Below are 26,968 nucleotides of genomic sequence, written 5' to 3' on the forward strand. Positions count from 1 at the left end.
CTGGTACTCACGACTGCTTTCTTCATGCCTCCACTGGAAAGTTGGACCTTATTCTGTGATAATCTGCAGGATTGAAGGCTTCTGTTCTGTCTCTCTTCTGGTCTGTGGTTCCAACCACAGATTCTGGATGGAATTGAAGTCTAGATCATGTCTTACTTTGATCTTTCCCTGACAAATGGAGATAGAAATGATGACGATCCTGCTCTGTATAACTAAATTAATCACATGTATGCAGATCTGTAGAGTCAGTGGAGAGTTCATGTAAAGCGATGGAAAAGAAGAAAGTACAACCTTCATTTCCATGTCATTATGTACACAATCATTAAAAATCATCTGATATGCTGCAGAGGCAATTATCAGGAAATTAAAGGTTGTTGAAAAAAGATGGTCATATGAAACAGGGCAGTGAAGAAATATTATGATTCTGTGCCACATGTCAGAACAAGATCAAGGACATGATGAAGACAGTGAGTAGGTCTAACACAGAGTTAAAGGTCATATTTAGGCTTTAGTCATTTTCAGCACCTGATTAGTAAACCTGGTTGGAGGATAGCTGCTGCTTTCCCTCAGCCTGTGGTTCAAGGAATGTAAAAAGATTAGCAGCTGGCTTTCTGTAAGATTCATTTAACCACCATGATTATCACCAATCAAGTAATTTTTAACAGAGACTTAGACAAGAGGCATTGATTATTTGATATGAAAAAAACCCACATTCATTCATTTGTTCTGTTAAAGTTGAAGTCTTCATGTTTTTCATATTCCCATTACTTGTCTCTTTTGTGTTTCTTTTTTTATTTAATCTGGGTGGTCATGGAACAGATACATGCTGTGTTCAAACCGTTTACTTGATCATGATGTAGTCCTCTATAATATATTGTTGGAATGAAACTTCTTTATTAAATGTGTGCATGGGAGCACCTTTGGTGAAGACACCACATTTGTTGTGTTTTCTTTCTCTTGATGGTCAAAATAAAGCTATATATATTATATTTATATATATATTATATATGTGAGTGGATTTTATAACTGTAAATGCAATTGGCTACAGTGTGGCAAAAGCAATTTATTGAAATTTAAGTGATATATGTGTTCAAATACAAATCACAAGTCAAAACAGCGCTAACTTTAGCTGAATTCTAAAAGGTATAACTGGTGAAATGGAGTCGTTTTGGAGCCGAAAGAGTCGGCTCTTCTTGGTGAGCTGAGCCAAATGATCTGGCTCACCAAAAGGAGCCGAAATTCCTATCACTAATTGTTAGGAATACTGCTTCTTCTTCTTCTTCTGTGATTTTTACTGGCAGCTGGCATCCTTGACGTTGCATATGACGCCATCTACTGAACTTAACTTCTTTCTAATTCTTCTTTCCTATATTCTTTTATTTACCCCAGTTGACACCAGGAATCTCATAATTATTTTCTTCCCTTCTTTAGATTTCCCAGATTCTACTATGTTTCTAAAAAATTACATTCTCTTATTCCTGCCTTCTGCAGCCCTATCTTCATCCTTTCCCTCTCCCTTCCATACCTATCATCACATGTTCCACTGTCTCCCTCTGCCCACAGCTACACTGCCCAGTTGGATGTTTCCCCATTTTCTTAAGTGTATTATTCAGTTTAATATGTCCTATTCTTATCCTGCTCATAATTACTTGTTCTGTTCTGTCCATAACACCCTGCCTCTCCTGCTACACTTTGTAATTTATATAAATGTCTTCCTTTTTCCTGATTCTTCCAATATTGATTCTACTGTTTGTTTATTTCTTTCCAGACTAAACTGTTCCCTTCTGTTTTTGATAATTTTACTTTCATTTCCACCTCCTCTTTCTTTACTGCCTCCTCAGCAGCTTTGTCTGCTTTTTCATTTCCTTTTATTCCTAAATGAGCTGGTACCCACATGAACACTATTTCCCTCCCCTGTTGCGTTAACCTGGATGTTTTTAACTGTATTTCATATAAAATTTCATGTTGCATGTTTCTGCTGTTCCGTTTTTAAAACTTAAGAGTGCCTGCTCATTCATCATCTTTAACCCTGTATGGCCATCATGTGACCTTGCTGCTGCTGCCTCGCCTGCAGAGGAAACTGTGAGACCATCACTGATCAGCATCAACACCTGAACTCATTCAGCTCTGATTCTTCACAATGTGGAGAAATGTTCCCAAATGTGAAGCTCTCAGTTTAAAGAAGGAGCCTCCTAATTTTTTGTGTGTTCAGTAACTTTTCTGCCAACAGTCAGAGAGTAAAAAGCTCTGTTTCCTCTTTATTTAGTCTTGTTGGCAGTCTTTAGACCACAGTTCCACATGTGTGCTGCTCAGTGCTGAATCTTCACTGTGGTTCTTTTTATTCAGTTTCACATGCTGTGCTGTTAAATATCTGACATCACGGAGCTTTGATCATCAGCATCAGATCTACCAGAGAAACTGTTGGACATGGAAACACATTTTTCATCTGGGAGAGGCAATGACTTCAATAAATCCTGTTCTGGAGGAGCAGACAGGGATAATAAAGTGGAAATCACTGAATAAAGAGTCTCATTGTTGTCTGTAATGACAAAGTTCAAATCCAACTGAACCGTTTGTGACGCACTGATCTGTTACTGGATCAGAACTTCCTCTCTGGGTGTTTCCTCTCGGTTTAGTTTCACTTCCCATCCTTTTGCTCAGCTGATTTTCTCCGTGGGAAGCGCCATCTGAAGATAATTCAGCTGTTTTTAATGTGTGACTCGTTAACATCAGCTGTGGGCAGCTTAGTTCTAGCAGAAATCTGCGCTCCAAACTTCACGGCACCGGACTCACAGCTGGAACCGAGAAGTCGGGACGAAGGAGGCAGCGGCTCGGCCTGTCCGTCATGTTGTCACTTCTGGTGTCAGTAAGTCCTGAACGAAGCTGTTAAACTTTAAACTTCACATAAATTTCTGTCTACAATAGTTCGACTGCTCATATCTGGACAGAATTGTTCTGAAGAGGCTGTAGATTCATTAATACCTGGATGATGGGCAGCACTGAAATAATGGCGCATGTTAGTGGAAAGATTAATGAGATGACAGCGATACATTTCTCAACAATGCAGATCTCATCAAAACAACCAGTGCAGAATAGGGTTTATTAATGGTTGAACTATGGGATGTGTATTTGTTAGCTTTTATAGGTGAAACAGACGGAGGCTTGCATTTGGTTTCTATGAGTCATGAGCAGTGGCGGTTACAGACCAAATTTATCAGGGGGGGCAGTGTTTTTTCATGGAGGAACATAACAAAAAAAGATATTCAGTGAATTTATTTGAAGCACAAACAAAATGAAAGACTTCACATACTGTACAGAATAAACCTTTAAATAGCAGCTTGGCTGGAAGCTGTGTGTCCTGTCCCTCGTTAATGTGGTCGGAAATGTCCTCAAACTGGGCTGCACTCGTGGATCATCCGTGCACCTGCTGATATCTGAAAAGACATGAATTTAGAGTAAACATGAGGGTGGAACAACATTAAGAACAATATTAATTGATCAGACATCTGAGCCGCCAAACTGCAGCAGTTTTCATCCAGGACCTCGTGAAGAGCCATCGGCATGAAAAAAAGCAGTGAAATGGCCCTTTATGCCCATTCCTTTAATTCGTGAATGGGAAGCAAACTCTGGCGTCGCTGACGTCAGCAGAAATCATTTTAATGTTTGATCCACACAGTTTGACTCGGAGACGTCTGTTGGACATGAAACACACCTTAAAGACAGCAGCTCTGTACACAGCGTCTTTTTCTTCTACTCCAACTGTCCGGTGTAAATGATGGGCTGTTCATGGATGATCTGAGGCCTGCAAAGCTTCTCTTTAGTTTACTGACTGTGTGGCACTTGGGGGCAAACGATGCTTCCTGGGTGAGAACATCTATAATGTGTTGAGCCTGTTGGACGTTGCTCATGGATGCACTTGCTCTGTAGTTACTGTACGATCTGTTTGGCTCAGGACATGAACTTATCATCCCATCTGCCCAGAGACTCAGCCCAACTTCCAAGCCTGCCAGCTTTGCATATTTACCTCCCCTTCTGTGAGAGATCTTGCTTGTTTTCCACATATCAAATGTCAGATTTAACATGTAGTTACAAGACAGAGATTGTTGATGGTCTTATTATTCTCTTATCTGGTAACGTGCAACCTAACCTGGTCCTGAGCTGCAGTGTATCCAGACACCATCTGACTTTAAATCCTCGTCTGCTCCTAAAATTGTTCATCTTAATGTGTGCAGCTTGTTCTCCAGGATGGACGAGGTCAGGATTTGGGTTAAATCAACAGATGCAGGCATGGTTGTAATTTCTGAAACCTGGCTGATCAAATCTGTTCCTGATGAAGATATGATCAGAACTGGATAAAGTGTTTGTGGTGGCGGTGTCCAAGGAAGCATTACAGTCTTTAAAGCATCTTCTGTCCAGTTCTGTCCTGAATTATAGTCGGCTTGTCTGAGCTGCTGATTTGAATTGGGACTGGCTTAAAACAACTTGAGATGATAATAAATGGCTCTGTGATTCCATTCATCTTACCCACTCAGCCACATCTTAAAAGTCCTGACAGGTCCTCCTGGACTATCTCCCCACAGCTGGCAGATATTATTGATGAGCGTAACCTGGCCATTCAGAAGATTTGTGGCTTTCTGTTCCAGATGTCCGGACTGAACCGGGTCAAAGGGCTTTTGTCCTCTCTGCTCCTTTTACATGGAATATGTTGCAGAAAGACTGAAAATGAACTGAACTCATTTCATGGAGCGCTTTTAAATCCAAACTGAGAATTCTTGAGGCCGACTCCACTGCATGCACTTGTTTTTTGCTTTTGTTTGTGCTTCAGCTGTGTGCTTTTGGACCTGTGTTCTGTATTTATTGCTGCTTATCTTGGCCAGGACTCCCTGAAAGAGTTCCACAGACTTCATAGATGAAGGACTTCTGCTTTACTGGAACATTTCCGTGTTGAGCTGCTTTATGCTTGGACTCCATTTCAGAGGAGCTCACTTATTTCTTACTGCTCTGCACTTTTTCACAGCTGCTTCAGACCATTAAAGTCAATGACTGACATGTTCACGTGCACAGTGTGATGAAGTTCATCTCACTGAGCTCATGTGTGTTTTCACAGAGCAGGACTTTGACTTTCAGTTTTATTCTGAGAATGTGAAGCTGACATCATGCAGCGGTTTGGTTAGACGTCATGTTGTATTCCTGCTTCCTCTGTGGTTCTTCTGTGTGAACAGACCCTGAATTCTAACTCGTGGATCGTGTTTCTACGCTCAGACTGTGAGATCAGCCTCTAACATCTCATCCTTAAAGCTGAATGTTGAACATATGTGTCCACTGTTAAAACAACACATTTCTGATGAGTTTATTACTGAAACACGTCTTTATTATCAGAGCATAAGATCCACTGACACATGGAGAGGAGGATTTGAGTTGATGTGCAGATGAATGATTTGTGTTTCCTCTGCAGATGAAGGTAGAAAGTGTGTGTGAGCTGATGTGAATTCAGCAGCATGGATCAGTGTGAGGACACTAAAACCACTCTGTGTGGGGAACATGAGAGCCAGAGCAAAGCTCAGAGGTGAGATGACCATCTCTAACTGTCCATGACTCTTCTCTATGTCAGAGTTCAGCACTCACATCACCAAACCACCTTTATTCACAGGAACCAACCAGAACCTGAACCTGAACCTGAACCAGAACTAGAACCTGAACCCAGCTGTGTGTCCATGAAGAGTGACCGTTCAAAGGAAGATGTTGTTAACTTTAAGGACGGACAACTTTCTTCCACAGAGAGGTGAGCTGTCAGTATTCAGTGGAGGCTGCATCATGTTTCAGATGATAAGCAGTTTTCAGCTGAATTACTTGAGACTTGGATCAGTTCTTGATGTCTCTGATGAGACTAATTAGCTGCATCATGTGTGTAATGTGATATTTCAGTTCAGTCCTGCAGCTATTTATTAAAACAAAGGGAGAATATTGCTGAATATCTGTCCACTGATGTGGCTTTTTCACAGGATGCTGATTATGTAGTGAACAGGGCGGCTGATGTAGAAATATTACGTTCTCACACGTTGTGTTTAATGACGTCAGTTTAAAACGACCTTCTGAAGAAACAAGAACAGAATGACCAAATCAACCCAGTAATATCAGTAACTGATCTGTTATTAATTCTCTCCTAATAAACCTGCTCATGTTATCTGGTGAAAAGATCTCATTTTTTAATCTGACACTTTATATTCCAGAAAAATCAAATATTCCAAAGTCAGTGTTTTCCAGTGTGGTGCAGCTGCAGTTTGTCTCTGAAAGAGCAGAATGAATCTGATCACACAAACAGTAAACACTTAGTCAGAGAACCACACTGAAAGCTCAGAGCTTCAGTCTTCCTGTTTTCTCTCAGGTAAAATTACATCCAGCTTCCAGTTTCACACACCTGCTGACGTCTGCCTGCAGAGTGGCAGAGCTGCCACAAGGGGGAGCTGTAACATTGTTCCACAGCAGCCACACTGACTCTCTGACAGGCCGCCTCACGGCAGACTCAAACACTATCACTGAATACTTTAGTTTGAAGAAAACAAGTGTTTTTTTCTGTCAGGATCCATCAGAGACTCAAACCTGGACCTGGAACCAGCTGTGTGTCCATGAAGAGTGACCGGTCGATGGATCCTCCTCTTTTCTTCAAATCAGACAAACATCCATCCTTTCAGAGGTGAGCTGAGTGTAAATGTTGTAACAGAGTAAACTGTAGCGGAGTCAGTTTGAACAGTTTTTATTCCAACATGTGTTTAATGTGAGCTCAGCTCTGTTTCACATCCATTTCTATGTTCATATGTGAAGCGGTGTGTGTTGGATGTTTTCCACAAACACAGCAGTCAAAGAGGAAAGAATGGATGTTGGAGGAGGTGTTTCTGAGTGTCTGTAGGACACCAGCTGGTCCAGTAGGTGTCACCTTTGTGCTTTGGCTCTAACACAGTGTAGGTAGGAACTTCCACTCAGGTGGCAGGTGTTGCTGGATGGAGGAGGACAGATAGATTTATTTAGAATTAAAAACCTGTGCGTCTGAACCACATCAAGCTGATGGAGGTGTGATGTGTTCCAGGTTCAGGAGAGGAACGGTCAGCAGGGTGCTGGTTAGCTGCTTAAAGCTTTGAGAAGTTCAAATTAGTTAACAGAACAAAAGTTTGTCCTGAAAGACTGAAATTAAACTTGGTAAACAGACAGTAACTCTGCTTCTTCCAGTTAACTAAACAGAGCTTTTGGAAGCTGCAATGAAAGTTTGTCCCCTGTCTTTGGGAAATAATCATCAGATGATGTTGTACAGTCATCGTCTGAGGCCTTCACACTGGGAGCTGCCCAGTACAACCAGTCTGATCCAAGCACACACTGGCTCTGGCTGCCTTGCTCCAGGGCACTTCAGCAGGGAGGGAAAGCTTTCTGAAGGGGTTGCTGAGAGCTGTTGGACCCAACCAAAGTGAGCTGAAAGCTCCAAGCAGCTGCAGACTGAGCTGTTGATTCTCAGTGGGATCAGCAGGACTAGTAAAGCTTTCCCACTACAGGGAGTCCTCTGATTCACTGTTCACATCCACACATCACTTCATGGAGCTTTACCTTGTGTTTGTCTCTGTGAGGACAGACAGAATGTGAGCTCATTCTTCACGATTCCTCCACAGAGTGGACCAGCAGAGCTCAGAGGTTCCCAGTCGTCAGTCTGCCCAGCAGCATCAAACACAGCTGGACTCCATGTTTATGGTCTGTACATGTACAACAACTACTTTTCCATCTATTCTGTTCACAGTCATCTCCATGCTGCACTTTGTAGACCAGTGGATTGTCAGTGTGTCCAACATGGATCTGATGTTTGGCTCCATGATTTCAGTCTGATTGGCTCATTCATATAGTATTCTGTTCCAGCTGCTGGAGGACAACATGGTCACTTTTGTGAAGGAGGAGCTGAAGAAGATCCAGAAGGTTCTGAGTCCAGATTACCCAGAATGCTTAGAGAGTCAGAGGGAGGATGAGGATGAAGAGCAGAGGTGGAGCAGAGAGGCATTAGTGAAGATCACAGTTCACTTCCTGAGGAGAATGAAGCAAGAGGAGCTGGCTGACCGTCTGCAGAGCAGTAAGAGGATTTCTCTAAAGATTTAACCTGCTGGATAAATGACACATTTACTGATGTCTCAACACACAGAACAACAGATGTTCAAATACTCATTCTCAGAGAAATGAAAAGTTTGAAGATTTTATTGACTGATCTTATTTGTCATGTTTATTTAGAACTTTTTGACCCAGTTTTCCGACATAAATCTGCTCTGAAGAAGAAGTTCCAGTGTGTGTTTGAGGGGATTTCTAAAGCAGGAAACCCAACCCTTCTGAATCAGATCTACACAGAGCTCTACATCACAGAGGGAGGGACTGGAGAGGTCAATGATGAACATGAGGTCAGACAGATTGAAACAGCATCCAGGAAAGCAGACAGAGCAGAAACAACCACCAGACAAGAAGACATCTTTAAACTCCCACCTGGAAGAGATGAACCAATCAGAACAGTGATGACACAGGGAGTGGCTGGCATTGGGAAAACAGTCTTAACACAGAAGTTCACTCTGGACTGGGCTGAAGGCAAAGCCAACCAGGACATCCAGTTCATGTTTCCATTCACTTTCAGAGAGCTGAATGTGCTGAAAGAGAAAAAGTTCAGCTTGGTGGAACTTGTTCATCACTTCTTTACTGAAACCAAAGAAGCAGGAATCTGCAGCTTTGAAGAGTTCCAGGTTGTGTTCATCTTTGACGGTCTGGATGAGTGTCGACTTCCTCTGGACTTCCACAACAAGGAGCCCCTGACTGATGTTACAGAGTCCACCTCAGTGGATGTGCTGCTGACAAACCTCATCAGGGGGAAACTGCTTCCCTCTGCTCGCCTCTGGATAACCACACGACCTGCAGCAGCCAATCAGATCCCTCCTGACTGTGTTGGCATGGTAACAGAGGTCAGAGGGTTCACAGGCCCACAGAAGGAGGAGTACTTCAGAAAGAGATTCAGAGATGAGGAGCAGGCCAGCAGGATCATCTCCCACATCCAGACATCACGAAGCCTCCACATCATGTGCCACATCCCAGTCTTCTGCTGGATCACTGCTACAGTTCTGGAGGATGTGTTGAAAACCAGAGAGGGAGGAGAGCTGCCCAAGACCCTGACTGAGATGTACATCCACTTCCTGGTGGTTCAGGCCAAAGTGAAGAAGGTCAAGTATGATGGAGGAGCTGAGACAGATCCACACTGGAGTCCAGAGAGCAGGAAGATGATTGAGTCTCTGGGAAAACTGGCTTTTGAGCAGCTGCAGAAAGGAAACCTGATCTTCTATGAATCAGACCTGACAGAGTGTGGCATCGATATCTCAGCAGCCTCAGTGTATTCAGGAGTGTTCACACAGATCTTTATAGAGGAGAGAGGGCTGTACCAGGAGAAGGTGTTCTGCTTCATCCATCTGAGTGTTCAGGAATTTCTGGCTGCTCTTCATGTCCATCTGACCTTCATCAACTCTGGAGTCAACCTGATGGAAGAACAATCAAAGTCTCAGGAGTCAAAAAAACTAAAAGAGACTCTCTTCTACCAGAGTGCTGTGAACAAGGCCTTACAGAGTCCAAATGGACACCTGGACCTGTTCCTCCGCTTCCTGCTGGGTCTTTCCCTGCAGACCAATCAGAGTCTCCTACGAGGCCTGCTGACACAGACAAGAAGTAGCTCACAGACCAATCAGGAAACAGTCGATTACATCAAGAAGAAGATCAGTGAGAGTCTGTCTACAGAGAGAAGCATCAATCTGTTCCACTGTCTGAATGAACTGAATGATCGTTCTCTAGTGGAGGAGATCCAACAGTCCCTGAGTTCAGGAAGTCTCTCCACAGATAAACTGTCTCCTGCTCAGTGGTCAGCTCTGGTCTTCATCTTACTGTCATCAGGAAAAGATCTGGATGTGTTTGACCTGAAGAAATACTCTGCTTCAGAGAAGGCTCTTCTGAGGCTGCTGCCAGTGGTCAAAGCCTCCAACAAAGCTCTGTAAGTACAGATATAGAGGGATGTGTACGAATATACTTGCTGTTGTTTTTATAGGAGAGAAAGTCACAGATTACTACTTATCTCAATATTTCCTCCTCAGACTGAGTAACTGTAACCTCTCAGATGAAGGATGTGCAGCTCTGTCCTCAGCTCTCAGCTCCCAGTCCTCCAGTCTGACAGAACTGGACCTGAGTATCTATGACTCAGGAGTGAAGCAGCTGTCTGATGGACTGCAGAGTCCACACTGTAACCTGGAAACTCTCAGGTCAGGTTTTTCTGCTGTTTCAGCTTCATATAGTGTCTGTGATGCAATAATCTGAAAACATATTCAGATCCATTTTAAAATCCACAAAGTAAAATTTCTCCAGAGCTGTGTCACTTTCCTCCGATCTCATCTGCACAGCACACACACATGAACTTTGGTTGAAACATTTATTTATAGTCTGGTAGAATTACAGGAGGCTCTGCTTTAGTATATTTGTTGTAGTTTTCTTAAAGGGTGTCATTTCCATCCACAAACACTTGTACTTTAAGTGTACTTTAACACTAAAAGCCCCAAAGTGCAGACTTTAGTCTGCAATGAAATCTCCCTCAAATGTGTGAATAAGTCTAACATACCACTAACTGCCTTCCATTGTTGTGTAAAAAAATCCTAATTATTGAGCTGTGTCCCTGCCAGCACCCCACCCCCACACACAGGATATTCTGCAGACCAGCAACTCTGATGTGCCCTTCTGTGAGAATCACTGGCCATAAAAGGAACATTTGCCATTTTTCAACTATAACATTTGTTACAAAAACCGTGCTGGCATTTCACAATGGCAAAAGACAAATTGTGTTACCTTAGAAATAGTCTCGTTCAAGTTGACTATGTGGGTTTGATTATAGCTGATGTGCCTTTTTGTAAGATTCAATGGACTTCGTACTATTTAGATTCGATGAAGGAAGGGAATGTCATAAAAAATGTGAATGTTGTGGGCAAGAAACAACCTGTCACGCAGACCCAGACTTCACAATGTCACAACCAAAAAGGATCAGTGCTCAGGACACTTTAGCAATTCTACAGAGAATGTCGGCGAAAGATGACACTGTGTGGTTCCACCACAAAGTTGGAGACTTTACTGATCATTCAAACAGCAATTTGGCCTTTGTCATTACAGGCAGCAACCTGTGATCAGTCATGTGACTAACATCTTAATTATATTAATTTGTTTTAGAAAAAAGCCAAAAATGCCTCCACAGAGCAGAAAAAGCTTTTGGTGACATTCAGGAAGTTGTTTTCTGTTTCCATAAAGCTTTTCAAAGTCACTGCTTTAAAACATGATGTGATGCCAAGATTAGGACATAAATGAACAAGTTATCATGAAAAACTGCTTTGATTTGTTAACATAATGAGATAATTAACTACTGATCAATAATCAACCATCTTTATTTGTCACATGTAGCTGAACACCAGCAGTGAAATGTACTTTGCAACAAGCTCAACTGTGCAAGGTAGCAAAATAAGAATAAAACAGTAAAAATGAATCTGACATAAATGAAAATATACAAGTAAGCATGTGAGTAGGAGCGGGGTCTTCCTGGCTCTGGTGGTGCATGCTGGAGCAGAGTGGGATGAGTTCATGTCGTCAAAGTTGATGTTACAAAAGTAGACAGTTACAATGTGTAAATTAATGAAATGAAAAACACTTTATTTATCCCAAAAGGAAATTATATAAGAGGGTGAAATATTCAACACAGTGTGAGAATAATTCTCCAAACACATAATAAAACAGATGAAAGTGTAAACAGCACTGATAGAAAGTCTGTAAGTTGTAGTTGTCACTGCTTTCCATCTTCTTCTTGTTTAGGGATACCAAAGTATTTAAATTCAGTATCTGTTCCTTATTCCCTGAAAATGAAGCTCAGTATTTACTGATGGATCCTGTAACTGAAGTCAGTCTGCAGAACATATTTGATCAGTTCCACATGTCCAGTTTCCACAGAGAGGACACTCTACAGTCTGATGAAGAGTGCAGTGATGAAGCTGAAGGTTAACCTGTCACAGATCTAACTGTAGAGTGATAGATGGCATCCAGAGTGTCAGAGTAGAGACTGGTGGATGCATATAGATCAACATTTCCTCCTCCATTCTGTGTCCACACAATGTAGAAAAACTGCCTCTTTTCTGTATAAAAACTCTTTACACATGTCACTTAAATCTGATTCATGAGTTTAACAGTGAGTCTGTCATCTGTCCAAATATTACAAAAACATTTATTTATAAAGTCAGAAAAAGTTCCATCCACAGTCACAGTTGTAGAAAACAGGATTATCTGCATTTGAAACAAGTTTTACATTAAAAAAAAGCTCTTTGAAGACAACAAGCTGCAGTTTTTCAGTGTCCATGCTTATAGTTTGAGCTCTATAACAGAGGACTGTGTCATCAGCATAAAGATGGACACCACCATCAGGTCAGTGTGAAACTCTGTCAGTTATATACATGGTGAACAGGACAGGACCTGAGAGGAGCTCAGTTTAGAGTCACCCAACACTTCACAATGACATTATGAGATGATTGCATTATCACAAAGGGAATGATGTTCTGATGAATGTTAGACTTTGTTCCTGGTTGGCAGCTCTGAAGTCACCATCAATCTGATGGGATTAGTTCCTAAGGTTTGTTCCCCATGAAACCCTCTGCTGTTTGAATCCAATTCTGAGACTGTCTCTGATAAGCTGCAGTTCCAAGGTGGACAGGCTCAGCCACCATGTGGACTCCATGTTTCACTCTTGATGTGTCTTTGAGCATTAAAAACCACCGTATGGACATGATCACAGGCTTATAAACCTGATGTTCCCTATAAGTTGTCTTTCAGTCCACAATGAGCATTAGAGGTGATTAATTCTGATCCCAGCTGTTGTTTTTCACTGTAATTGTCTCTTCAGGCTGAGTGTCTGTAACCTCTCAGATGAAGGATGTGCAGCTCTGTCCTCAGCTCTCAGCTCCCAGTCCTCCAGTTTGACAGAACTGGACCTGAGTAACAACAACCTGCAGGATTCAGGGGTGAAGCAGGTGTCTGCTGGACTGAAGAATCCAAACTGCAAACTGGAAACACTCAGGTCATTGTAGCGTAATGTCATAAAATATAAGGATTTACCAGAAGTTCTCACTATTTAAATAAACCTTATTTAACCTCGTATTATGGGCACCACCTTCAAAGAAGGAAAAAGACAGAATCTTGCCATTCTGGTATGTTAAAATTAATATTCAGTCTCAGCGTTACTTTGTGAATCCTCGTTTGGTATGACTGACACATACGTAAACAAAACATACCACACAACCTGTTAATTATATATATGATATATATGTATATATACATATATATATATATATATGTATATATATATATGAACCATTTATTAAAATGACATGACCAAAGACCTTAAGAACCTTAAGACAACAGTAGAAATGCTTTGAATATGGATGATTATATAAGAAACACTTAGTGAATTGAAAAGAACTAAGGGGAGGGGATGGATGAATACCGGAATCATTCAAATAGTCGAGCTTTGTTACTATTTGAATTTAAAGGCTAACAACTTGGGTTAATTTATCATTTTAACAGCGAATTCTCTCGACACCCACCGCATACCGTCTGAAATGTAAGAACACGGCAGATCTTACGGTTAGGTCTGCTCCGAACCACAGGTCATCGCCAGCGGGTCCCACTGGGTCTCTCTCGGTTCCGCATCTCGCAGCCTTCATTGTGGTTGACTTTCAGGGACTGGACTGGTCGCTTTCATGCGCCGGAGGGCTTCTGGTAGCTCGAAGACAAACGGGTGTTGTGTCGGAAATCACAGCAAATATTGACAAAATTGTCCAAGGGTCGAGTTGGTTTTGGTTGCTGACCAACTCTGATGAGGTGAACTTAAATTCACCAAAGATTGACAAAAAGGTTGACAAGCTGAACGCTGGCTCCTTTTGGTGATCAAAAATATGTGAGGAGTTTAAAACGTGCTATTGAGAGGAGACAGGATGACGGACGAACAAAATCGCAAAACGTATCTTTCTACTACATTTTTCTCTTTCTGTCTTTTTTCGGACCTTCTTCTTCCATCTCATCTTCCTCTCCTGCCATTTTCAAAGACTCTCTGCCAAACTCTCATTCCATCAATCTTAAAACTCTTTGCTCTTCATCTTTTCATCTCTATTCTTTATTCTTTATTCTCTATTCTCAAAACAATATTCTATTCAATATTTTGACTTTTCCTCGCGGTTTCCGGAGTTTGATTCGCGGAGGCGGGGCATGACGTAGGCCTACGCTACTCTTTTTGCCAATGGTATGCCTGTTGTGACGTCTGCCTGGGCATATTTTGTAAGGTGACCTGCAACGAGGGTGCCTCAAAGCAACTCGACTCCTGCATTCCTCCGTCTCATAAACATTTGTTCAGAGGATTCTAAAACATCATAACTTGTTAAGATATAAAGGGTAAAGATATAACATAGACTTAGAATATAAACACAGCAAAAACAACATAACATAACATAACATGATGGTTATGAGTGGTTATTCAGATGGATATCTGTAAAATTAGGACGTATGAATAACGAACCAAACAATGTTATTTTCCTGTGTTGAACACAGAATACAATAAGAAACAGCTGAAGCATTGGTTAACAGTTGCATTATTTCATATAAATGTCACATGTCATATGCAAGTTGTTGACTTAGTTTTGGGTTTAACTATTCAGTACTCTGGACCACTCGGGGGCAATGTGGCTCCATAAGCTGATTGGTCATTCTCCAAAATAATTACTTCTTTCATATCCTTCCACGTACGATCATGAAAAAGGTATTAAAATGCAGCTTGTGATATCACTGAGAACATGAAAGAACTTCTATAACGATATAAAGCACATTTAATACAGTTTCAAGATTCAGCTAAAAAGTGATTCTGGGTGAGATCCTTCTGAGAGGTCCATGCAGCGGCTGTCTCTGGCTTGAGTCAGAGTCAGGGCAAACTGTCACCATTGTTTACTTTGAACCATATAGGGTCAGAAGGGTCCTGTTCTGGTTTTCCCCAATACTCTCCTGAAAGGGTCCGTTGTTTGTTCAGCTTAGTTAGCACTAAGCTATTAATGCATTTACCTAAATTTATGACACAGGTCTGTGGAAAGAGGGGCTGAGAAAACTCCCCAAAATGCTTTTGTGGGCAAGGGTTGTTGTAAATTTCTCTTCTTTGATGTAGAAATCCCCCATCTGGTATTTCCACACTGACCATCCCCACAAAAGAATGTTGCAGTCATTTAAAGTCTTAAGTTTGTATTAAATTCCACACTTAAGTTCGCTACAAATGGATTTCCGAACACTTACAGTGTTTCTTAACATTTCGATCTTGCAGTAAATTCAGCCAGCCTGGGTCTCATTTTATTCGCTCCACCCTGTCCAAATTGTGTTAGTTTAGCTCAAAACAGAACAGCTACGAGTGTGTGGTGTCTATATCTGTTTATTTGTTAGAGCACCTATTTAATAATAATTATTTTTCTCTTTTATCCCTACCATTTTTATCTGTTTTGATTTATTTATCCATGTTTCCTTATTTATTGTTGAAATTAACTGCACTGATCTCCAAACGGTGGATGTGTGAACACACAATTTCGTTTTTATGTGAGGCATAAGAATGACAAATAAAACTCATCTTTATATTATTTGTTTATATATTAGATGTCTGTGAATACAACCTCCTGTAATTATAATTATTCCAGCTCTCTCCTTTCACCTCGGTGCTCTGATTCGATGCAGAAGATGTCAGTGGACAGTGATCTTTCAGGATGCGCTGTTGTTCATCCAAAACAATCTTATTTCTCCGTTGCCTGCGTGTATTTCCTTTATAGCGTGTTTCAGCAGCAAAGCCGGAATAAAGGCAAATTAAAACAAACAACCAAAAAAGTAACCTATTGTGATTAACGTGACGTTTGCAGAAGCTGCAGCGACAGTAGCGTCCTTAGTAACCAGCATAGCAACATTTGAAACGAAAATAAACTTTACAGGTTAATAACTAACAAACTAAAGCTTGCATACTTTCCCTGGAGGAAGATTGTAAAAATAAAAAGTAAAATTTTCGCTTTCAACAATGTATTATAATGTTGAAACTATTCTAAAATGTTTATTTTCCTCTGTGAATAAAAGGCACGTCAGCCCTGACTTTAGGCTTTGCGCAGGTGCATTGGTCACTCGTGTTGACGAATATTCGTAGGATTATGCACGGAAATCTGTGCATAACTTTTCGTACGTTTTCATACAACTGTGGGTGAGAGCAGCCTGAACAATTAACAAAACTGTTAGCCTACACTTAAAAAATCTTTCATTGTGTCACGCAACAAACACGCTACACGTACGCCACGCAGTGTGTCCCCAGATGAATTGCTTCTTCTTTAAAATTTGAGCGAACTTGGAGCAATTTCACCAGAGCGGAATACAGAATGCAGAACTGAGCGAAGTGTTTTGGTGTGACTTTGAGCGGTGGAACTCACTTATATAAGAGTGACTTATATAGTAAACTCTCTTTCTGTGCTAGTTGCTTGCCCTTTTAATGAGAACGTTTCAATTTGATAAGATTTTGGCTTCTAATTTTTTAGTATGACAAGAAAATCACAAGATTTCGTGAAATTATTTCAACGTATGTGTTTTTTGTACATTTGTACAGTTCCTTATCGTTACATCCTGGGGACTGGAAAGAGTAGTGGTATGATTGCTGCCTTTTGTGTGGGAGACCAGGGTTCAAATCCCCTGCATGAAAAGTACTACCTCCAGTGGGGGTCCTTCCTGCCTACCAGTGTAAGTCGCTTTGGGTAAAAGCGTCTGCTAAATACATAAACATAAACATGTTGCCCTTACTGTGGTGCAGACCATGTTTTTATCTGAAAAGGACTCAATAGGGGAGTGTCTGCATGTATTTGTGGCTAAAATGGGAAATCAGGTTCATCCACGTGTGTGTAGTTTGATTCTGACTTAGATTTATGAAGACACAAAGTCAGTAATGTGGGACAGTTCCAGTTTCTCTGAACATTTGATGACATTCAGCTTCAATTTCAGAGCAGTTCTCTCAGAGTTTCTGTGTTGTTTTGTGTGTCTGCAGCCTGTCAGGCTGTCTGATCACAGAGGAAGGCTGTGCTTCTCTGGCTGAAGCTGTGACCTCCAACCCCTCCCATCTGAGAGAGCTGGACCTGAGCTACAACCATCCAGGAGACTCAGGAGTGAAGCTGCTGACGGCTGCACTGAAGGATCCACACAAACTCAGGTATGGAGAGGCCTGCTGCAGCCACACACAATGTCTGATAGAGGAGGAAGAGCTGGAAACATGTTCTCTGTCCTGCACTCAGCCCTGTGTTTTTGCTTCCTGCTGAGTGTTACATGAACAATCACACATGTAGGAGCCTTTTTCCTTTGCTCACTGCAGAAACACTGGTTGAACAGAAACAGCAGATATTTGTGTTGGGTGTCTACGAGTGATGTAACGGTCAGTGGCGGATTTAGCAATTTGGGGGCCCAAGGTGAACTTAGCTAGGGGGCCCTTCAAAACCGTTCTTTTAACACAAAGGGACCCGTCAATAGGCTACTTGCATTAAATAAAGAGAAGAATGTGAGAAATAAGTTTCAAATATAACACCAGTCAAAATGCAAAACTTTTATTTTTTTTAAAAGAAAACTCACCAGACAGTTGTGTGAGTGAGAAAGAGGGAGAACTTAGTTGGAGTAGTAGAGAGTGGGTGTATGGGAGTGAGGTTGATGTAAAGGTGACATTGTGTAAAGCAAGTAATGCTTGAGAGCTTGAACGGGAGAGAAGTAGAGGGAGAGAGAGAGTGGCTTATTTGATATCCACAATCGTCATTTTCTTGTCTGAGTCCATCCATGTGTTTTGAGTCCATCCATGTGTTTTGTTGTCCATGTTTTTTCATTGCACATTATGTCTAAGAAAGAATTTCCTACTTGTTGTTGCTGCTACTTTTTCTTCTCATACATCGGGGATGTGTAGATATCTGGAACTGGACCTTTAAAATAAACAACAAAGAAAATAAATACAAAACATATTAACAATTTAACTTTTTTCATGCAATATGATATAAAGTATGTACAAAATTCATATTGTATGATGGGGCTCTGCATACTTTTTGTCCACTTTTCTATGAGTAAATGGGTGTCAATTACCTTGATTATCCAGCAGGACTTTTCTGGTAGATGATGGACTTCTGTCTCTGTCACATAATAACAGCAGGTTAATCAAGTAGTGACAGGAATTATCAAACAGCAGCACTGGTGAAAGTTACCAATGATCTCCTGTTAGCTTCTGATAGCGGACTTGTTTCTGTGCTTGTCCTGTTGGATCTCAGTGCTGCATTTGATACGATTGATCACAGCATTCTGTTACAGAGACTTGAACATGTTATTGGGATTAAAATAACTGCATTAGGCTGGTTTAAGTCATATTTATCTGATCGATTCCAGTTTGTTCTTGTAAATGAAGAATCTTCCTCATACGTTGGAGTGAGTCATGGAGTTCCTCAGGGTTCTGTGCTTGGACCGATTCTTTTTACTTTATACATGCTTCCATTAGGTAACATTATCAGACAGCGTGGCATAAATTTCCATTGTTATGCTGATGATACTCAGCTGTACTTATCTATGAAACCAGATGAAACCAACAGGTTGGTCAGACTACAAGCCTGTCTTAAAGACATAAAGACCTGGATGACTCAGAACTGTCTGCTTTTAAATTCAGACAAAACTGAAGTTGTTCTCTTTGGACCTGAGCGCTTCAGGGAGAAATTGTCTAGTTATATAGTTACTCTAGATGGTATTTCCTTGGCTTCTAGTTCTACAGTGAGGAACCTTGGAGTTATGAGTGGAGTTTTGACCAGAATTTATCATTTGACGCACATATAAAACTGGTTTCTAGGACTGCCTTCTTTCACCTTCGTAATATTGCTAAAATCAGGAACATCCTGTCTCAGGGTGATGCAGAGAAACTAGTTCATGCATTTGTTACTTCAAGATTGGACTACTGTAATTCCTTATTATTGGGCTGTCCCACATATTCTCTGAGAGAACTAACAGGAGAGATCATGTTTCTCCAGTTTTAGCTTCTCTTCATTGGCTCCCTGTTAAATTCAGAATAGAATTTAAGATTCTTCTTCTCACATATAAAGCTCTTAATGACCGAGCTCCATCATATCTTAAAGATCTCATTGTAAGATATTTTCCTAACAGAGCACTTCGTTCCCAAACTGCAGGTTTACTTGTTGTTCCCAGAGTTTCTAAAAGTAGAATGGGAGGTAGAGCCTTCAGTTATCAGGCCCCTCTCTTGTGGAATAAGCTGCCAGTAAATGTCCGGGAAACAGACACCCTTTCCACTTTTAAGATTAGGCTTAAAACTTTCCTTTTTGATAAAGTTTATAGTTAGGGATGGCTCAGGTAATCCTGAAACATCCCATAGTTAAGCTGCTATAGGCTTAGACTGCTGGGGGACCTCATCTGTCACACCTTTCCTCACTTTGCTCTCTTTTTCCCCCTGTTTAATTTCAAAATTGATTTTATGTACATGTGACATTATTGTGATTATTAACCTATGTTTCCCTGTTCCAACAGATATCCTTTGAATGGCGTTATGGTGTTTTTCCCCCCTCTTTTCCCTCTTTTCTGTCTTCTCAAACCCCAGCTGGTCGAGGCGGATGGCCACCCTTCCTGAGTCTGGTTCTGCCAGAGGTTTCTTCCTGTTAAAAGGGAGTCGTTCCTTTCCACAGTCGCCACAGGCACGCTCAGGACGGGAGATTGGAGTTGGAGATTGGAGAAGTTTCGGTGCAATCTGTTGGTTTCCTTAGCTAGGATATTAATTTTTGAATTGGCTCTATATGAATTAATTGGATTATGATTACAATGAATTGAATTCCAATTGGCTTGAATTGGACTATATTACTTAAGTGCCTTGAGATGACAATTGTTGTAATCTGGCGCTATATAAATAAAATTGAATTGAAATTGAATCATATTTAAATGTATTGTAAAATGATTACCATCTCTTCTTGTCCCTGTCGTTGTGCTATCCTCTCCTCCTTTCTCTCCTTCTGTCACTTTATTTATCTGCCTCTAGAGAATATTCTATCCTCTCTCCCTGGAATGTTATGTTCATGTCTTTCTTGCCTTTGTCCATTACTTTCTCTTCATCTCTTCTGTCCCTGTATTCTTCCTGCTCCTTAGTTCCTGTATTAGTCCTAGTCTTCTTTATTCATCTTCTTCTTATGACCAGGAGGCACAGTTGAGATCATACTCATACAAATCTGACCTTTCGTGCTTTGGCCTCAGCAAACCTGCCTATCACTGAGTCCATATCCAGTGTTTTTCAGACCTCATGTTCTATTGAAATGGTTGCGAGGGCAGACAGCCTGTGCTGAGACATTGTGGAACGCATGCACGTTTTCAGTCAGTTCAGTGTTGAAAAGCTTCTCTCACCTGAAGCTACAGTGACAGGGTGTCTTAGAGCTATGCTCAGATTTGGATAAATGTCTAAGACACTCTCCTTATATATATGCTCTAGCATTTCAAGTGGTGATGTGATGTGTGGGGGGAAGGACCGAACAGCTCCTTCGATCTCCATCTTAAGGTCCTCTGCATCCACATCCTCCACTGCTTGCTCCAGCTTTCTGCAGCACTCTTCAAGCTTTCCTCCCTGAACGGTGCTTCTCAATAGCTCAGATGAGTAAAGAAACCCATAAAGGTTATAGAAAACCTGCATGTTTGAGAATCTCTCTTTTAAAGTTGCACTGGCTGTGTCAACAAGATGGAGGAAAAACTCTCTTTTAAAGAGCTCCTCTGGAATAGACCGAGTCTCATCTCTCCCCTCATAATCGAACTGCCTTTTTCTTGCTCTCTGTCGCACCTCAGGCCAGCTCATCTCAACCTCCATCTTCTCTGCCATTTCCCTGGCATCTGTTTGTGCAGACTTAAAGCCATGCTCTCTAAATTCCTCCAGATAGTTGGACACTGCCATGACCTCTCTCCTTACAGTCTCAACTGACACACTGGGGCTCTGCAAGATTTTACTGACACGGTTTATGTGAAACAACACATTGTACCAAACAAAGGTACTCACCATGAATGACCACTTTGTCATGTTGTCTCTGAGGCTTTCAGCAGTGGAGGCACATTCTGGGTCCTTCTTCACTGTTGCACGCTCCTGCACAGCTGTCAACGCATCCACAATCTCAAGAAGCTGGTAGCGCACCACCTTAACAGCATCCAAACGACGATCCCATCTTGTTGTGCACAAGGCTTTTACTGACAAATCTTTCACATGATCCTGAAGAATTGTCCAACGTTGAACAGAGCCACTAAACAAATTATACAGCCTTTGCAATGTCCCAAAGTACCCTAAAGAAATTGTTTTGACTTGACAGCATCCCCAACCACCAGGTTTAATGTGTGGCTGCCACATGGAACACACAGTGCTTTGGGGTTGAGTTGAAGGTGCCTCGCCTGGACCCCTTGCCTTTTCCCTTGCATGTTGCTGCCTTTATCATATGACTGGTCATGGCAGTCGGAGAGATCCAAGCCCAGTCTTTCCAGGTGTCCCAGAAACAGGTCAAGAAGACCTTTGCCAGTGGTGTCATCTGCCACAAGGAATCCCATGAAGTGCTCATGGATGGACACTCCCTTTGTGAGCTCACAATTAACAATCCGCATTACCACTGACAGTTGCTCATCGTGGCTGACATCTGGTGTGCAGTCCATGATGATAGCATAATATTTCGCCCTTCTCACGCGCTCTACTAATGCATCAGTGGTGCACTGTGCAACAAGGCATATTAATTCATTTTGAATATGCTTACTGGGGTATGTATCTGTGAGCTGTTTTTCTTGAATTCTCCAGAGATGCTCCTTCATGACGGGGTCAAATTGAGCCATTAATTGCACTTGTCCCAGGAAATTGCCATTGCTATGTTCATACAGCTTCTCTCTGTGTCCTCTAAATGCAAGATTATGCTCAGCTAGATGGCTAACAATGGCAAGCAATCTTTTTCAAATTTATTTCCATCTAGTAGCTTCAGCATTTATGAGATCCTGTCTCACCTGATCAATAGCTGTGCCACTTCGAAGGTGAGTGCTCAGTGTGTGCCAGGCATCCATGTGTGAGACGTGTTGGACAGACCTCTCATGTTGCTTAAGGTGAGCTTAGAGGTTTTTCCAGTTGCTAAAGCCGGTGTTGGAGCTCAGCTGTGTATCTCCTTCATCAAAAAGCCGGCAACAAAAGCACATGACAGAATCCTTGGACTTGCTGTAGACTAGGCAGGACCTGTTGACAAAAAATTTTTGCTGAGCAGAAAGCAGAACTGAGCGGAGCGTTTTGGTGTGACTTTGAGCAGTGGATCGAACACCTATATTAGCGAGGAGCGGAAATTCTTACTGCTCAGCTCCTTTCACATGCTTTGGTTCAAATACATCATGTGAGAGACATCGGCTTTAGGAAGATCGTGTAACTTGTTGATAACTTGTCAATGATGTATACCAGAGTTTTGAGCAGTATCTATCCCCCTAAAATGCAACAACATAATTGTTTTTAGACTATCCGTGTTGGCAGCTGTGTTGCTAAGTGTCTCCAAATGAAACGGAACCGAAGGCACCCAGTCTACTGTCGGCTGTGTGTGCTCCATTGAGTGTAGTGATGTGTTGTTCGCGAACGATTCGTTCGAGATGAACTAATCTTTTATATGACTCGGGAGTAATGAGTAGTCTCAGTGAGTAATTCGTTCATTTTCACGCAGTATCCCTTCCTCCCCATATGACAGGCGGCTGCTGCATAAGCTCAGTCAGCAGGACAGGAAACAGTATTGATTCGTTCACAACTCAACTCCTCGCACAGGAAACAGTATTGATTCGTTCACGACTCAACTCCTCGGGTTACGGATCCTCGCACAGGAAACAGTATTGATTCGTTCACGACTCAACTCCTCGGGTTACGGATCCTCGCACAGGAAACAGTATTGATTCGTTCACAACTCAACTCCTCGCACAGGAAACAGTATTGATTCGTTCACGACTCAACTCCTCGGGTTACGGCTCCTCGCACAGGAAACAGTATTGATTAATTCACGACTCAACTCCTCGGGTTACGGATCCTCGCACAGGAAACAGTATTGATTTGTTCACGACTCAACTCCTTGCACAGGAAACAGTATTGATTCGTTCACGACTCAACTCCTCGGGTTACGGCTCCTCGCACAGGAAACAGTATTGATTCGTTCACGACTCAACTCCTCGGGTTACGGATCCTCGCACAGGAAACAGTATTGATTCGTTCACGACTCAACTCCTCGGGTTACGGCTCCTCGCACAGGAAACAGTATTGATTCATTCACGACTCAACTCCTCGGGTTACGGCTCCTCGCACAGGAAACAGTATTGATTCATTCACGACTCAACTCCTCGGGTTACGGATCCTCGCACAGGAAACAGTATTGATTCGTTCACGACTCAACTCCTTGCACAGGAAACAGTATTGATTCGTTCACGACTCAACTCCTCGGGTTACGGCTCCTCGCACAGGAAACAGTATTGATTCGTTCACGACTCAACTCCTCGGGTTACGGATCCTCGCACAGGAAACAGTATTGATTCGTTCATGACTCAACTCCTGGGGTGACGGATCATTGCACAGGAAACAGTATTGATTCGTTCACGACTCAACTGCTGGCGGCTGGCGGCTAAAAACACTGTGAGATCGGGATGTATCCTAGCGACAGGATGTCAATAAATGATGTGGAAAGGAAGCTCAAAGAAGGTCTTTACAGCACACAGAAATTCAGCGGGAGCGGGTGAAGAAAACAGTCCCGCGCAGGGCTCTACTGTGGACTGAGAAACGAAGGAGGAAATGAATGATGTCTGATTTGTGATGTTCATTCATTTGTCATGAAATCATAATTAATTAGTGGTCTTCGGTTCTTGTAGATGTGTATAGTGTTGTTGTGTATATAATGCGTGAAGTGTGTAAATAGATAAATGATAATGTAATAATGTGAATAGATACTTTTGAAAATTATATCAACATATTGATTTTGTGTTATACTCTACCATAAAATAGTATAATATAATAATAATAATAATAAGAAGAAGAAGACACAATAAATGCACTATGTAACATTTTAGGGAACTTATTGTTACTTTTTTCTCACTAAATTGTGTTACTAATTGTCTAAATGAATGTGAGTTTTACATTCATTTGTCCTCTACCAGCTGTCACGTGACAGGGCTGAACGGATCGTTCTCGTTCGTTAATTTGTCACGTGACAGCTACCGAGTCAGTGTCGGGCTTTAAACAACAATGGCAGAGAGGATACAGACACAAGTCACCTTATTGTGTATTTGCTTTCCCAGGTTTTCACATGGTTTAAATTGTTTGTGGCATTTCGTGTATTGTATTTTGTCAGCTCAGCTGAAGCAAACTATGTTTCCTTCAGTGTTAAGTGTTTAGAACCGTGGCCATTTAGTGCAACGCCTACAGTAGGGCTACAGCGCCACCTGCTGGAAATATGAACGAAATGATTCGTTCAAAGATTCGTTCAATTTACTGTTCGAGAGTAAACGATCCGATTCAGCCAAAAGAGTCGAACTTCCCAACACTAATTGAGTGGAGCCGACACAATGTAAGGATGCGTAAAAGAATGTAAACATGTTCATTAACGTTAGGAAGAACATACGGAATATTTATGATAGCGAGTTAAAAACACAAGTTGATATTGACAGCGAGTTATATAATAAACTCTCTTTCTGTGCCTGTTGCCTGCCCTTTTAATGTGAAAGTTTGATAAGATTTTGGCTTCTAATGTTTTAGTATGACAAGAAAATCACAAGATTTCATGAAATGATTTCAATGTATGTGTCTTTTGGACATTTGTACAGCAGTTGAGAATAATATCGTTAACCGTGATAATTTGGTCACTATAATTGGGTCATTACAATACAATTACATGTCCAAGGACAAGAGCGAAAGCTGTTCATAGGTCAGAATTTACTCAAAAAGTAATTTTACATTTGTCGTTTTGTCCTTAAACCCTGTATCAGATGAGTTTAATCTCTTAACAGAAATAGGTCAATAACATGTTTAGCCTGTGTATAAAACTGTTAGCATAGCTTCATCAGAAGAGGAAAAGTAACTCACTAATAATGCCTGATATTCTTCTCTAACTATGCTTGAGCACAAGCACACAAAATAGATTTAGAGTAGCTACACTTAGTGTTATCTGTCCAGATGTTGAACTGTTCCTTTCTCAGTGTAGAACAATGTGTGTGTGAGAGCCATGTAATGTCCATGTTTGCATGCTGAAAGAGACTGTGCTGCTCTGACCCCCCTCCTCCTTTCAGGGTGGAGCCTGCTGGAGAACGATGGTTGACACCAGGTCTGAGGAAGTGTAAGTGTGTTCTTCATCTGATTCATGACATCCAACCATCTTCACACTGTCACATCACTCATTGATCAAAGTGAACAGATGATAGATCAATAACTGCAGCTGGATTGTGTTTGTTCTCTCCATCAGATTCCTGTCAACTCACAATCGACACAAACACAGTGAACAGAAACCTGAAACTGTCTGACAACAACAAGAAGGTGACATGGGTGGAGGAGGAGGTTCAGTCATATCCTGATCATCCAGACAGATTTGATGACTGGTGTCAGCTGCTGTGTAGAAATGTTCTGACTGGTCGCTGTTACTGGGAGGTCGAGTGGAGAGGAGGAGTTTATATATCAGTGAGTTACAGAGGAATCAGCAGGAGAGGAGGCAGAGACTGTGTGTTTGGATGGAATGATCTGTCCTGGAGTCTGAGGTGCTCTGATGGAGGTTATTCTGTCTGTCACAATAACAGAGGAACATGTATCTCCTCCTCCTCCTCCTCCTCCTCTGTCTCTAACAGAGCAGCAGTGTATGTGGACCGTCCTGCTGGCACTCTGTCCTTCTACAGAGTCTCCTCTGACACACTGATCCACCTCCACACCTTCAACACCACATTCACTGAAGAACCTCTGCTGCCTGGATTTGGGTTCTGGTACAGGTTTCCTGGTTCCTCAGTGTCTCTGTGTTGAGTATAAAGAGTTTCCTCCTGTCAGAGAATCACTATTGAACAGATAGTTCAGTCTGTACATGTCTGTCTCTTTCACTCAGAAACACCTTTTCAGATTCATGGATTCAGTCAGTTTCTGTTTGAAACTCTTCTAAATGATTCCTTGGAAACTTCTTCCTCTTCCAGTCCTTTAAAGATGGAAGCTGCCATTCTTCCAGGATGTTGTTTTTCTGTGTGTTTCCAGTCAAAGCTTCACACAGAATATCAGTATGTTGTGTTTCTCTGCAGCTCACTTCAACTGAGACCATTCAGTTGATGTCAGCTGCAGCTAGTTTGCTGCACATGTGACAAACTGTGATATCAGAGAGGAATCACTGAGCTGCAATCAGCCAAGATGAATTTCCAACCTGCTGACAGATCTTCACTGATTCTGCTCCAATGTTTAGGGACTCTGGTTTAAACTGATAGAATTACTCAGTTCTGTCAGAGACAGTCGAGTTCTGTTCGAAAACTTTCTTCCTGGTTAACTTGTCATAGGCGTGATGAGTTTGACCAAAGCCTGTCTCATACATCTTACTAAGACCTAATTGGGTCAAACTGTTAGAAAAAAAGGCAAATGTGTCTTTCTATTCAAATGTGTTTTAGTTTGTGTAGCAAAAGCTGTTAAAAAACATGGATCATATAAAGAATGCAGCAGAACTGAGTGTTTGTGTTAATATGGTGTTATCTGCTCTAAATATTGTTTTCCTTCTATCTGTTCTGTTTCCTGTCTTTTCTGCTAATTATTCACAATAATAAAGCTGAACTTCAACCTAAATGCAGCCGTGCTTCCTTA

General features: G+C 41.6%; 1 protein-coding gene and 1 long non-coding RNA gene across 4 annotated transcripts in view; both read left to right on the forward strand.

The window, feature by feature from the left end:
- Positions 1-26,933, forward strand: part of LOC140291556 (NLR family CARD domain-containing protein 3-like) — a 157,380-nt gene extending 130,447 nt beyond the window's left edge. The window contains exons 1-7 of one of the 2 annotated variants that reach the window (XM_072379425.1): positions 7,809-8,104; positions 8,260-10,042; positions 10,143-10,307; positions 12,971-13,144; positions 17,165-17,326; positions 25,438-25,484; positions 25,611-26,922. In XM_072379425.1, coding sequence (XP_072235526.1) covers positions 7,912-8,104; positions 8,260-10,042; positions 10,143-10,307; positions 12,971-13,144; positions 17,165-17,326; positions 25,438-25,484; positions 25,611-26,155 — 3,069 coding nt within the window. In that variant the 5' untranslated portion in view covers positions 7,809-7,911 and the 3' untranslated portion in view covers positions 26,156-26,922. Of the gene's footprint in view, positions 1-7,808; positions 8,105-8,259; positions 10,043-10,142; positions 10,308-12,970; positions 13,145-17,164; positions 17,327-25,437; positions 25,485-25,610 lie in introns of those variants that run through there. The other variant, XM_072379424.1, reaches the window with a different exon arrangement.
- Positions 2,667-5,759, forward strand: LOC140292511 (uncharacterized). Of its 2 annotated transcripts, none has more exons than XR_011912558.1 (3): positions 2,667-2,866; positions 5,456-5,566; positions 5,651-5,759. It is a non-coding gene; the product is annotated as an uncharacterized lncRNA (long non-coding RNA). The 2 variants fall into 2 exon arrangements; XR_011912560.1 differs by having other exon boundaries at positions 2,667-2,860.
- Positions 26,934-26,968: the final 35 nt, after the last annotated feature.

Source organism: Leuresthes tenuis, unplaced genomic scaffold (genome assembly GCF_036924035.1).
Source record: "Leuresthes tenuis unplaced genomic scaffold, fLeuTen1.0.hap1 SCAF_1, whole genome shotgun sequence".
Classification (NCBI taxonomy): Eukaryota; Metazoa; Chordata; class Actinopteri; order Atheriniformes; family Atherinopsidae; genus Leuresthes; species Leuresthes tenuis.